The 13,858-nt window shown below is 33.4% G+C and overlaps 1 protein-coding gene across 4 annotated transcripts in view; it reads left to right on the top strand.

Moving 5' to 3' along the window:
• The window catches only part of Atrnl1 (attractin like 1), a 468,762-nt gene that overhangs the window by 39,281 nt on the left and 415,623 nt on the right, over positions 1–13,858 (top strand). For all 4 annotated transcript variants that reach the window (XR_016537794.1, XM_090345791.1, XM_090345795.1 and 1 more), the window contains exons 9-10: positions 2,760–2,943; positions 8,625–8,779. Coding sequence is in view for 3 of the 4 variants with exons in the window: in XM_090345791.1 (XP_090201917.1) it covers positions 2,760–2,943; positions 8,625–8,779 (339 nt within the window). In the remaining variant the exon portion in view is untranslated. The remainder of the gene's footprint in view (positions 1–2,759; positions 2,944–8,624; positions 8,780–13,858) is intronic.

Raw genomic sequence — 13,858 nt, 5'->3', positions numbered from 1 at the left:
CACCAACTCCTGACTCAATTGTTGGTTTTTTTTTTTTACATTGAAACACTATCTGTAGTTTGTGAAAGTTAATTTTTTAACCCTCTTAGTTATTTTCTTTTTTTAAAATATTTTTTATTGTAATTAATAAAAGGATTACATGATATTTGCCAGATAGAAGGTGCATTAATTCATATACATTGATACCCTTTCACATGTCTTGGTCCCCATTACCCTCCCCCCCACCCCCCATCTTGGTTTTCCCCCCTTCCCTATCCAATTTCAAATAACCAAATACAAATATATCCAATATATCAGATAACAAAGTGAGATACTGTAACAATATGATATAATCAAGGGACAGCAAAAGAGATGAGAGATAACATAGTACATTAAGGACAACAATCATTCATTATATGGCTTTTGTTTCAATAACTACATTCAGTTCTGTCATGTTTTCCTTTTGCTTTCTATGTTTTCTCTCAGGAGAACAGGAAGATTCAGAAGTAAACTATGATTATATTGTGGCAGTAAAGGAAACATTCATTTGCCCTCTTTTGCTAAACTTACAATTAGAACTTTTAGAGAATCTATAAATCTAGCAGGGAATTATGTGGAAGATTTTACTGGACTTGGACCATAAAGCTTGTCTGCATTGGTCCTCAGGGAAATTTATTTCACTCATAAACTCTCTAAATCTCAATGTTAGTCTCAAGATGAAAATGATATTAATGTTTTGCTGTAGTATTTTTCATGCCTTTAGAATTTGAGAGGCATATTTACAAATGGCAGTACTAATGCCATTTTATTACGTGTCTCTCCCCTGCCCCCACTCCCCTGGAATTGAAGACAATTAGATTTTTTAGATGCTAGTGGTTCATACTTGTAATCCTCATTCTCAAGAGGCTAAGATCTGAGGATAGAGGTTTGAGGCCAGCCCAGAAAGACAAATCTTCAGTCTCCATCTCCAATTAGCCAGTAGTGTGGTAGATTGGAGGCATGGATTAAATGGTATTCTTCCAGTTGTGCACAAAGCTAAGTGAGAGTGTGAGTCCTAAAGTTTAACCTCCCAATACTAAATGCACACATACACACACACACAAACTCAGACTTAATTACAGAGGTAATTTTTTCTTTGTTAGATGTGACTGTGCTTTTTTTTTTTTTTTTTAATGGTGCTGGGATTTGATCTTAGGACTTAACACATGCTTGGTTGGCAACAGCTCTGTTTGAGTGACACTTGCAGCCTTTTTTGCTTTAGTTACTTTTTGGATAGCATATCAGGTTTTTGCCCAGGTTATTTGTTGAGATGGGGCCTCATGGACTTTTTTGCCTAAGCTGCTCTAAAACCATTGTTTCAGTCTCTGTCACCTACTCAATTATGCTTTAATATCACATTAAGAAAATTGTGCAGTGAAATTTGAGTATAAATTGAACATTGATTTTTAACAAACTGATATCTGAATACATACATCTATAAAGTAAGTGTATTAGAGATGGGAATTAGGAATTTTGTAATGGGGATTTCTAATTTAAAGATAATTCCAGGAAGTCTCATAGGGTAATCCTAGGTACTTAGGGTGAAATGTCCCAATTTAGGTTTCTTTATATTATGTACCCCTTACCAAATTATCACAGCTCTTTAGATTTTAACAATGTTTTTGTTGTTGTTTGTACTGGGATTTGAATTAAGGGTCTTGTACTTGTTAGTCAGACACTTTATCACTTGAGCTAATCCCCCACCCCTCCCTTTGCTTTCATTATATTTTACGTAACATCTTGCTTTTCATATTTTAAATAGCATTTTGCTTTTTGCAACAATGACTTGGAGCTCCATCTTCCTATTTCATTTTCTATGTAACTGGGGGCATTCATGCACAGATTTTCATAGGTGGAGCTAGGATAGCACATGTTTTTGCCGGAGTTGGCCTCCTGAGTATCTAGGTAATCCTAGATACTCAAGTTACCAGCATCTGGCTTCTTATCTTTATATTCTTGAAATATGCCTATATAAGGCTAGGTCCTCTGTCAGTGAACCTTGGTAGCAGCATCAAAGAGTATGTTCTAGCTGAAGCAAGCAGGTCAATTACAAGATAGCTAGAAGGGTTAGAGACACTAAATGAGAAGAATGATGTGAAAGCTGTTACATGATCAGGAGCTCCTAAACCGATAGTAGTGTCATTTTCTTCCACAACTGCCATTATGTATGTTAGTTACCTGTCTTTTCCTGCTGTGAAATAAGCAGACTATATTTCTTTTCATATTTTATAATTTCTTGCCACTGATGGAGTCCAAAAATAATGAGGTTTTAAAGCAAGAAATAAGCATTTACTTTTTAGGACCAGCACAGAACTAAACATGTGTTCAGTTGATTTGAATTTGTTAAGGGCAGTGGTCTTATCTTTTTTTTAGTGGCTAAATCAAACTGTCACACAAACGGTTCTTATAGAGTATTTATTACACGTTTGTCTATTTTATATAAGGTTCTTTTTGGACATATGCATGTGTATAGTGTTAAAGTTACCATTTTTTTTCTTTCTTGCACATACAAAACTATTTTCAGTATTTTAAAATTCAGTTTCATCTGTGCAGGAAGCAGTGCTACTTTGTTTCAAGCTTGGCCTCTAAGGTAACACCAGGCATATTTTTAATATGTGATTATTAGGTAGGCTGTATTTACTTATACAGTGGGTCATTAGAACTAACTTTTTGGTAGTTTGACAATTCATTAGTCATAATTTTGAATACTACTAAAGTTTCATGGTTTCTTTCTTTTACAGCATCCAATACTTGGCTTGTTCCAGAAACTAAAGGAGCTATTGTACAAGGTGGATATGGCCATACAAGTGTGTATGATGAAATAACAAAGTCCATTTATGTTCATGGAGGGTATAAAGCATTACCAGGCAATAAGTACGGATTGGTAGATGATCTTTATAAGTATGAAGTTAACACTAAGACTTGGTGAGTAGATGGTGTAGTTGTGTTTTGTATTTGTATGGTAATGGTATTCAGTGAGTACTTATGCAGTAAAAATTTTTACACTTAAAAAAGGTCTTTATTGCAACTATAGCACATGCTCCCATCTAGTAATGGTACAAAATAGCATATAGCTCTCATTACTATTAATGATTCATTTTAAAATAGTTTATAATGTCATAAAATACTTCTGTACTACTTATAGTAAATAATGATATCATATTCATTTTTAGTGAGCAATTTTGCTTACTTGTTTGATATCATCTGTCTCCAAATTTCTTCTTCATTATACTTACATTTTATTAATATTTATAAGGTATTAAAATAATTTTCCAGTTTTATTGATTAACTACCTAAGAAATAGATTGTGGCATTGAAGTCTATTTTCCCTCTTTGTTGGTATATTATACTATACATCTTATATTAGTCTTCTCATGTGCATGGGAAGGTTTTTCTATGATATATACTTTAAAAGTGAAATTAATACATCTGAGTTTATTCATGCCTTCACATTTATTGTACAGAAAATGAGAAAAACTTCATAGCAAGATATGAATGTTCATTTTTTTTTGTGGGTCATGGGGCTTAAACTTGATCTGGGTATTGTCCCTGAGCTCTTCAGCTCAAGGCTACCACCCTACCCCTTGAGCCACAGCCCTACTTCCCCTATTCTAGAGATTAATTGGAGATAAGAGTCTCATGTTCTGTTGTCTTTTTGCCCCTGCTGGCTTTAAACTGCCATCCTCAGATCTTAGCCTCTTGAGTAGCTAGGATTACAGGTGTGAGCCACCGCACCAGGCTGCATGTTCTTTTTTTGTGTGTATGTTCTTACCAGTACTCAATATCTGTTAGGATTTTTAGTCTTGCTAATGTGATAAATATGAATAAAGTACCTTATTTATATTTCCACATGCCTTTTCCAAAGTATCATGAAGCATTATTATGTATCTATCATCATTTAAAAAATCTTTAAATATTTGTACAACTGGGTTGCAGTTCAGTTTGTCAATTTCTGTATGTATATATGCGTTGTAGTTGCCTTCTCATGTCTATGTCCTTCTCTATGTGGTTATATATTCATTTGATGGGCTTATATATATTGAAGTTTCAAGACAGAATTTTTTGTATACTCCTTTTCCATTGTAAAATCTGAGACACGACTTTTTCAAAAATTTTTATTGTTGGGGTACTGTATAGAGGGGTTACAGTTACATTCGCCAGATAGTGGGTGCATTACTTCTCACACATTGATACCCTTATCATGTTTTTGTCCTCACTTCCCTCCCCTAATCCCCTCCCAATCATCTTGTTTTTCTCCCTTCCCTTTCCTATTTCAAATAAACAAACACATATACAATATACTAGGTAACGAAGTCAGATACAGTAACACTATGAGATTAGCCAAAAGGCAAAAAAAGAGAAATAGCATAGTGCATTAAGAACAAGAATCATACAAGATAAAGCTCTTGTTTTCATATCCTAGCCATCCTTTCCATGACTTTTTTTTTTGGTCAGGATAATGTATAGAGGGGTTACAGTTACACTTGTCGGTAGTAGGTGCATTACTTCTCGCACATTGATACCCCTTCTCATGTTTTTGTTCCCATTTCCTTCCCCCCACCCCCTCCCAATCACTTGTTTTACCTCCTTCATTTCCCTATTTCAAATAAACAAATGTATATACAATATACATGGTAATAAAGTTAGATACAGTAATAATATGAGATTAACCATAAGGGCAAAAATTGAGAAGAGAAATAACAGTATATTAAGAACAACAATCACACAAGATAAACTTCTTGTTTCCATATTCTAGAGTTCATTTCATTTAGTCTCATCCTATATGACATGTACATAAGTTTTGAACTATTGTAATTCTCTGCTAGGAGAGTCCTAGATGTGTACAAATGAGGGGAACCATTAAGCCTATGTTCCTTTGGGTCTGGCTTACTTCACTTAATATGATTTTTTTCCAAGTCTTTCAATTTCCTTACAAATGGGGCAATGTCAGCATAGAATTCCATTGTGTATAAGTACCACATCTTCTTGATCCAATCATCTACTGAGGGGCATCTGGGTTGGTTCCGTATCTTTGCTGCAATGAACATCGTTGTGCTAGTGGCTTTAGTATGTCCTTGTTTCTGGACATTTGGGTAAATGCCAAGGAGTAGAATTGCTGGGTCATAGGGGAGCTCTATGGTTAGTCTTTTGAGGAATTGCCATTCTGCTTTCCATAGTAGTTGAATGAGTTTACACTCCTACCAACAGAGTAGTAGTGATCCCTCCTGGCCACATCCCAGCCAGCATCTGTTGTTATTAGATTTCTTGATCATGGCCATTCTAACTGGAGTGAGGTGGAATCTCAAAGTTGTTTTGATTTGCATTTCTTTTATGGTCAGAGATGTGGAGAAGTTCTTCATGTGTCTTTAGGCCATTCTTAGTTCTTCTTCAGAGAAGTCTCTGTCTAAAACCTTAGCCTACCTTTTAATGGGATGGTTGTTTCTTTGGGGATTTGTTTTGGAGAGATTCAATTTTTTTTTAACTGTAGATATATTTTAGGTATGAGGCCCTTGTCTGTTGTATGGTTAATGAACAACTTCTCCCACTCTGTGGGCTTTCTATTTAACATGACTTTTTTTGTAGACAGTATAAATTCTTTTGGGCTTATAGCATAAAGTTACTATAGATATTTAAAGGAAAAACTTTTCCAATAAACTGTGATTTGTTCTGTCTCTTTCACTTTCAAACATACACTTTATCCCTACATTTTTTGTTACAAAGAAGATGAAATTATAAAACTTTTTCTTTTGGGATATGCGTGATATTATTTCAAAAGTCCCCAAACGTACTAAGCATCAGACTGCAGAAGTTCTATGAATAATAAGGAGGATAAGTTCAAAAAAACCTCAGGCTTAGACATGTTATTGTAAAATTTATATTTTTAAAATTAAGCTAAGTTACTTTTTAAGTGATGCATAAAATTAAAAAACCTCTACATGCTCATGGAATGCCAGGTTATATTTTGATACATTTTACATTGAACAACATTTATGTCAGCTTACATAAATATTTTCCCAGAGTTTTACCATTTCTTCAAGTAAAAACTTTCAAGATCCGGCCACCAGTGGCTCATGCCTGTAAATTCGTTTGAAGCCAGTAAGGCAGGAAAGTCTGTGAGACTCCTATCTCCAATTAACCACCAGAAAACTAGAAGTGGAGATGTGACTCAAAGTGGCCAGACTAGCCTTGAGTGAAAATTTTCGGGGACAGCATTCAGTCCCATGACTGACAAAAACAAAACTAGACAAAAACAAAAATGCAAAGTAATAACAAGATGATGAAACAAAGGACAAAGGGTTAACCAATGTAACAGCAGCATTCACAAGGCAATATATTGGAAATGAACTTTACAACTTGGGAATGGGTAGGAGGGAGGGAAAGTGGGAGAAAAACATGGAAAGGGGTTACAAGGTTTGAGAAGTAATATACTCATTGCCTTATAAATGTAACTGTAACCCCTTTTTATCTCACCCATCCTGACCCCCCCTTCTTTTTTCTTTTTCTTTTTCTTTTTATTTTTGCCAGTCCTGGGCTTGAGCTCAGGGCCTGAGCACCATTTCCGGCTTTTTTCTATGTATGTGGTACCGAGGAATCGAACCCGGGTCTTCATGCATGCTAAGCAAGCACTTTAACCACTAGGCCAAATTCCTGGCCCCTCTTTTTTCTTTTTAAAGACAGAGGAAAAGAAAACATGGAAAATGAAAACCTTTCTGTCTTGGGGAACAAAACTAAGCCTGACAGCTAAAAAAAAAAAAAGGAATCCAGAAAGCATGATGTTTGCAAATGTTTCAAACATTAGCCTAGTTTTATACCTAATGACTTAAAAGTTTTTTTAAAAAGCAAGCAAGAAAAATATATTGTTACAAAAAGAATAGAGAATTTGACAAAAATAGGCCTTTAATAAATAAAATCAATTGAAACAAAATGAGAATGATTCTGGAAAGGAGAGAAATCTGAATGATTATCATATAATACATTATCATTGAATACATCCACAATTTAAGCACATGAATATAATGGCACAAAATTTTGGAAGAGACATAAATGAGTGTTTAGTCAATATACAAAAGTTACATCATGTGGTAGTTAATAAAATCCATTGATTAATTAATGGCAGAGCATTTTTTAATCATCAAGTAAAAATGAAAATAATAGTAATACACCTGCTACCAAATAAACACCTAATAGGTGAGAAAGTGAGAGTAATGAATGATAATTTGGATAAAGACAAAAATAGCATTATAAAGGAACAAAACATATAACAGTTGGAAAGTAGTAAGATGGTGCATTTAACTTTGTACATTATTAATTACTCTGAATTTAACATGATTGCTATTCTAATTTTCCTAATTGTTAGAGAATACTTTCAATAAAAGGCATATTTAGCCATCTGTTGTTTATTAAGATAGACTCTAAAGATATTCAGAAAAACTGAAAGTAAAATGATAGAAGGAAGACACTTGAAATCAGTAAAACAAACTAGGTACAGTATAGCTATACTGGTATCAGGAAAATAAATTTGTCAAGCATTGACCTCAAAGTTAGAACAGTTCTGGTTTTACGTAAATATTATAACAAAACATTATTTGATGACATTGACAGAATAATAGTACCACTACTTATCAATTTTAAGTTGGTAAAACTTACAACTGCTAGTATTCATTATGTATAAAGTAGAAACACTTTAAAAAACTTTAAACTGAACTTACTAAATGTGAATATGCATAAATAGATAAGGAATGAATGTATACTATAATTGTATGTTATATATAATTACATATCCAACAAATAAATGTGTCTATTACAGTTACATAGCACGTTAATAGCAATGCTCCTTGTAACAGTTACTAGCTAGAAACACATGAAATGTCCAACAAATGGATACATGAATCGTATATTCATATGGTAGAATGCTGTTAAGCAATAATAATAAATAAATTTTCTGTATGAACCTACACATTTGTATTATTTCAATATATTGACCAACTAAATTGAGTATAAAATAATAAATGACTTTTGTCAAGAAGCTGATTGCTAGAGCTTCTTGAGATCATTTTTGTGTATTATCCCATTGTTTTATGTTTCTGTTTTTGTGCCAGTACCATTTCTCTAGTTTTTTTATGAGACTATATGCAAGAGGTTATATGCAAATTCAAACATATTAAACATGCAAACTTAACCATTCATGAAATGTAAAGTCAGAGAGGTCTTTTTTTTCTTTGTAATACATTTTTTATTATAAATAGTGTCTTCTTGGTTGTCCAGAATTATAGTGTTTCTTGATTGTACTTTGTGTTATCACAATAAAGCTCACACTCCTAAATCTCACCCTATGTCATATACAATTCAGTGGTTTTTAGTAGGTGGACACAACCACTAATCTATAGAGAAACTAAAACCATTAGCAGAAACTTACCAATTACCCCTTCTTTCCAACCATTGCCAGCCACTAACCTACTTTTATTTTTTCTGATTGTCTTTTAAGCATTTTATCAATAAGTTCATGTGGTCTTTTTGTTTCTGATCATGTGAAGTTAGTACAGTGTTTTAAAAGTTCATCTGCATTTGAAACATGCTGTAATATATTTTAAAATTTTATTCTGTAGGACTATTTTGAAAGAAAGTGGGTTTGCCAGATACCTTCATTCAGCTGTTCTTATCAATGGAGCTATGCTTATTTTTGGAGGAAATACCCATAATGATACTTCCTTGAGTAACGGTGCAAAATGTTTTTCTGCCGATTTTCTGGCATATGATATAGGTATGTATCTGTTAGGATTATACAAAGCTGGCCTTAGTTATTCTCATATTGTTACAGTATCTTACCTTGTTATCTGACATATTGTATATATGGTTATTTGTTTATCTGAAATAGGAAAGGGAAGAGGGAAACAAGATAAGGGGAGGGGGTGGAGAGGAGGGAAATGGGGACAAAAACATGAGAAGAGGTATCAATGTGTGTGAAGTAATGCACCTTCTCTGGCAAATATCACTGTAACCCTTCTATTAATTACAATAAAAAATAAAAGGGCAAAAATAAAACAAAGTTGGAAATGTAGAAAATTTCAATGTAGGCATTCTTAAATACATTAGGTGATAGAATGTGTATATGTCACCTTAGAGATAAATTCAAGTGATAGATTATGAATGGCATTTTCTTTAATTTCAGCAGTAATAGTATGTAAGTAATAAAACAAAAGTACTGGAGTGAGTTATTGGTGGAGATTGAGGAACTATGAAGTCTTAAGTTTTACTATCCTGTTAAAGACTTTTGAATATTATTTCAACGTGTCATCAATAAAAGAGTACATTGTCTATTTTCATAATGGATAAATATGAAATACTGTTAAATTATGTAAATTACAAGCAGTAGGAACACAAACACTTTAGGTTTAGTAGGACTAAATCAAACTGCATTTATATAAATTGCAATATATATTTACTGCATATGAGAATCTGATAAAATTAGGGAAAGTGATTTGAAGCAAAAAGTAAATTGAAATAAAGTAGAAAAACAGTTATACTTAGGAATGGTAGTAACTGAAATAAGGTCTTTTGTCAAAGAACCAGAAATATGGTACATTTATATCATTCATTTAATTTAAATTATGTTACCTACAGTCTTACTGGCTTCTGAATATTTTAGTGAATAGATTCATTGAAATACTGAAATTAGCTTTCTAGTAGATCATTGTGAATATATCACTTTTCTATTATGTTATTGATAATATGTAGCAGAAATTTAAAATATATGTGGTGGTATCTAAGCTAATGATTTATTGGTGGTACAAATCAAGTAATGTACCAGAATTGAAGGTATTAGGAAACATGTTGATAAATAAAAATAAAACAGATAAAAATAACACACTTAACAGATATAGGAAATACCTTTTTTTTTTTTTTAGTCAGTCATGGGTCCATTGTCCCTGAGCTTTTCAGCTCAAGACTAGTGCTCTGCCACTTGAGCCACAGTGCCACTTCCAGTTTTCTGGTGGTTACTTTGAGTAAGAGTCTCATGGACTTTCATACCCGGGCTGGCTTTGAACCATGATCCTCAGATCTCAACCTCCTGATTAGCTAGGATTATAGGCATGAGCCACTGCCACCTGGCTCCTTTTGATTTTTTTTTTTTTTTTTTGCCAGTCCTGGGGCTTGGACTTAGGGCATAAGCACTGTCCTTAGGTTTTTCTCAAGGCCAGAGCTCTACCACTTCTGCCTTTTTCTCTCTATGTGGTACCAAGGGAATAGAACCTGGGTCTTCGTGCATGCTAGATAAGCACTCTACCACTAGGCCAAACTCTTGGCCGGTCCTTTTGGTCTTAGTGGACAAAAAACGTACCAAATCTACTTTGATAAATTATTTAAAGTAGGAGCATATAAAGAAGACTAGGACAATTTATAAAACCACTTGAGGGCCTGCGCTCATGCCCAAGTCTGGCAAAAACAAAAACAAAAACAAAAAACTACTTGGTCTTTATGTAATTTTCAGTTTGTTTGAGAGTAAATTCTCAGTAATAAATATGCTAAGGTATAAGTATCAGTCTGTGACTAATCATTTGATGACCCTTTATAACTATACCTTTATGAAATAGTAATTTGAAGTGATAAATTATGATGAACTTAAAGCTGTCTAGCTTTTTTTGGCAGTGGTTCTTTTTTGAAATATAATTTTGTTATTAAGTTGTACAGAAGGGTTACAATTTCATAAGTCAGGTAATGGGTATATTAATTTTTTTTGCCAGTCCTGAGCACTGTCCTTGTGCTTCTCAAGGCTAGAGCTATACCACTTGAGCCACAGCACCATTTCTGGCTTTTTTCAATGTATGTGGTACTGAGGAATAGAACCTGGGTCTTCGTTTATGCTAGGCAAGCACTCTACCAGTAGGCTGAACTCCTGGCCCAAGTACATTATAGTAACCCCTTCACTCTCCCCCCCCACCAATTTATCCGGCCTATCCATGCCCATAAGTTGTCTAGCTTTTAAAAAATCTGGGTCCTAGAAAAATGGGTTGACTGAAGCATTGGATATAAGCTGTGGCCTTATTAGGATCTATTATTGTCAAACAGACTTTCACTGTAAGGTTTTGGCAGTGATGATGAGACAGTGATCTTATTTTGTAGTGATGGCTATAAATTTTATTTGTGTTACTGTTCATATATTTTTTTCCTGTGGAACATTTTTAAAGAAAATAATAGAAATGTTACTGTTATTAAAAATCCACAGACCATGATTTTGAAATTCTATAATTGCCTTTTCAGAGGGTTTCCACACAACATTTGTACTTTGAAAAAGAATTTATGATTGAGCTGTTTGGTATTTGATGTTGGTTAATTACTTGTTTTTTCATATTGTTGAAAATTATAGTTCATTTGTGGTAGAAAACCTTAATGAGATGAAGTAGATGTTATGTTTCAGAAAGGAAGAAAGAGACGAAGAGAGATTAGATTATCCAGTAACGTAATTACTATAATTTTTCTCACTGTTCAGTACTATGCAAAGGAATTTGTATACAAAATGTGTAAACACTACAAACATCATGTAACAAAGTGTTATAGTCCTTATTTTTAGATTAAACAGAAAAGAGAAATAAGAACATATCCAATATCATATAGCTGAACAGGTAGATCTAGTTTATACTGTTCCTAAAAATTACAGTTTTTACTGTCCTTAAGTTCTTAATACCATCTACTTTATGTTTAATAATATTTATTTCTTTGTAGTTAGAAGCAAATATCAACTTTTCTCTTTTACAATAAATTATTTTGACTGAAGGAAGAATAACATGTTTCAGATAGGTTTATATTTTAGCATAGTTTTTTCTCTTGTGCAGATACAGACAATAAAAGCTTAAAACAACCATATAATTCAACATAGTCTAAAATTGTTTTTTCTCATTTGATTGTAGTACTTCCCAGTAAAGTTTTCCCCTATGGTCTTTATGCTTCTGGTTTGGTGCATTAGATGTTCATATGTATATATATATATATATATTTTTTTTTTATTTTATTTTTTTGCCAGTCCTGGGCTTCAGGTCAGGGCATGAGCACTGTCCTTGGACCTTTTTTTATGTATGTGGTACCAAGGAATCGAACCTGGGACTTCATGCATGCTAGGCAAGCACTCTACCACTAAGCTAAACTCCTGGCCCGTTGTTCCAATATTTTCTTCAAAAAATTTTCATGCAGACAAGTGTTTTTTTAAAGTAATCATTATCCTGTGTAGTTTGTGGAAATAAATATAGGCATTGCATAATGAACCAGCTTTGAAACATATTTTTAAAATTCTTTGTGCTTTTTAATTTATTTTAATTTTGTTTTAAATGTGATATACAGAGGGGTTACAGTTACATAAGTAAGCTAATGAGTACATTTCTTGTCAAACGTTGTTAACTCCTCCCTTTTTTTCTTCAACTATCCCTCCCTTCCAACTCCCTCCCCTGCAAGTTGTAAAGTCCAGCCTAGTGTCTTGTGAGTATCTGTGTATAAGATCATCTTGGTTATATCAACCACATTGAGCAGTGCTTCATTACTATCCTGGTTATATGTGATCCAGTTCACAAATTCTGTCTTATTCTTGATTTCTTTTCTATTTTTGACATTGACAATGGTACCTAGCCTCTGATATTTTGTTTAGATATCTATAAGAACATAATAAAAATACTCCTCAGAGTTATTTTGAGAATTAAATATTAGGTAACACTGACAGTTAACAAATATTAGGTTAAAGAGTATATTTTATGATTTTTTCAGGTAATTTAGTACTTTTTTTTTTTTTTGGTGGGTTGTGGGGCTTAGACTTGGGGCCTGGGCGCTGGCCCTGAGCCCTTCAGCTCTACCCTTGAGCCAAGCCCCATTTCCGTTTTCTAGAGGTTAATTGGAGATAAGAGTCTCAGGACCTTTGGTGCTCAGGCTGGCTTTGAACCTTGATCCTCAGATCCTCCTCTCAGCCTCCTGAATAGCTAGGATTATAGGCGTGAACCACCGTGTCTGGTTTAGTACAATGTTATTATAGTGGTTAAAATGATCTTAACTGATGAAAATAACTTTTTTCTTTTGAGGCTCCCCAAAAGTATTAGGAGAATCTTTCTTTTTCTTCTTACTAATCACTCTAAATTATTAATATTATCAAGAGATTCTCAATACTTATAATCTCTCGTGATTCCTTTAGAGGTAGTTTCTTAGTGTTAATCTTTTTAAATATCCTAATGTAATTGATCTTGAGTTACTTAAATAATGGTGAGTCTTTCACAAGTCTTACCTAAATCTGTTAAACATGACCTTCAAGTATTTTCACCATAGTCTTAGTCAAACATGTTTTCTTTTCCTTTAGGCTAATATTCAGCATTGTTACTCTTTTACTTTTGGTCTTGTCTTTAGAGTATAATATTATAAAAATGTGTTTTAAAGAATATTCAGTGTCATTCATCATGGCAATCTGAAATAGTCACAGTTTTAAAATGTGCTTTCCCATATGACTTGACTAAGAAGAAACTCGCTGAAATGAAGACAATATCTTGGTGGAAGTTTTTTGACATTCATATTAGCTGTATGTTTTAATGAGCTACAGGTGTGGCTTGGTGATTGAACACTTTGTTGGCACGAGAAAGGCCTGGCATTCTATCCCTAATCCCACAAGAAAAGAAAGCAAAACAAAAAGCAGACAAGTTTTTGATTGATTTACTTCCACTGATTATTTTACAGACTTGGACAAACATCAAGAATTCTTTTCATTTCATTTCAGGGGTGTTGTTCAAATACTTATTCTCTTCTGAGCATGTTTTTCCGTTTACATGAACATTTTTTATTGTATTTTATTGTGGGATAATGTATAGTTACATTA

Source organism: Megascapheus bottae, chromosome 15, assembly GCF_031878675.1.
Source record: "Megascapheus bottae isolate mThoBot1 chromosome 15, mThoBot2.hap1, whole genome shotgun sequence".
Taxonomy (NCBI): domain Eukaryota; kingdom Metazoa; phylum Chordata; class Mammalia; order Rodentia; family Geomyidae; genus Megascapheus; species Megascapheus bottae.
Note: the sequence above shows the minus strand (reverse complement) of the source record. Positions and strands in the feature narration are given on the sequence as shown.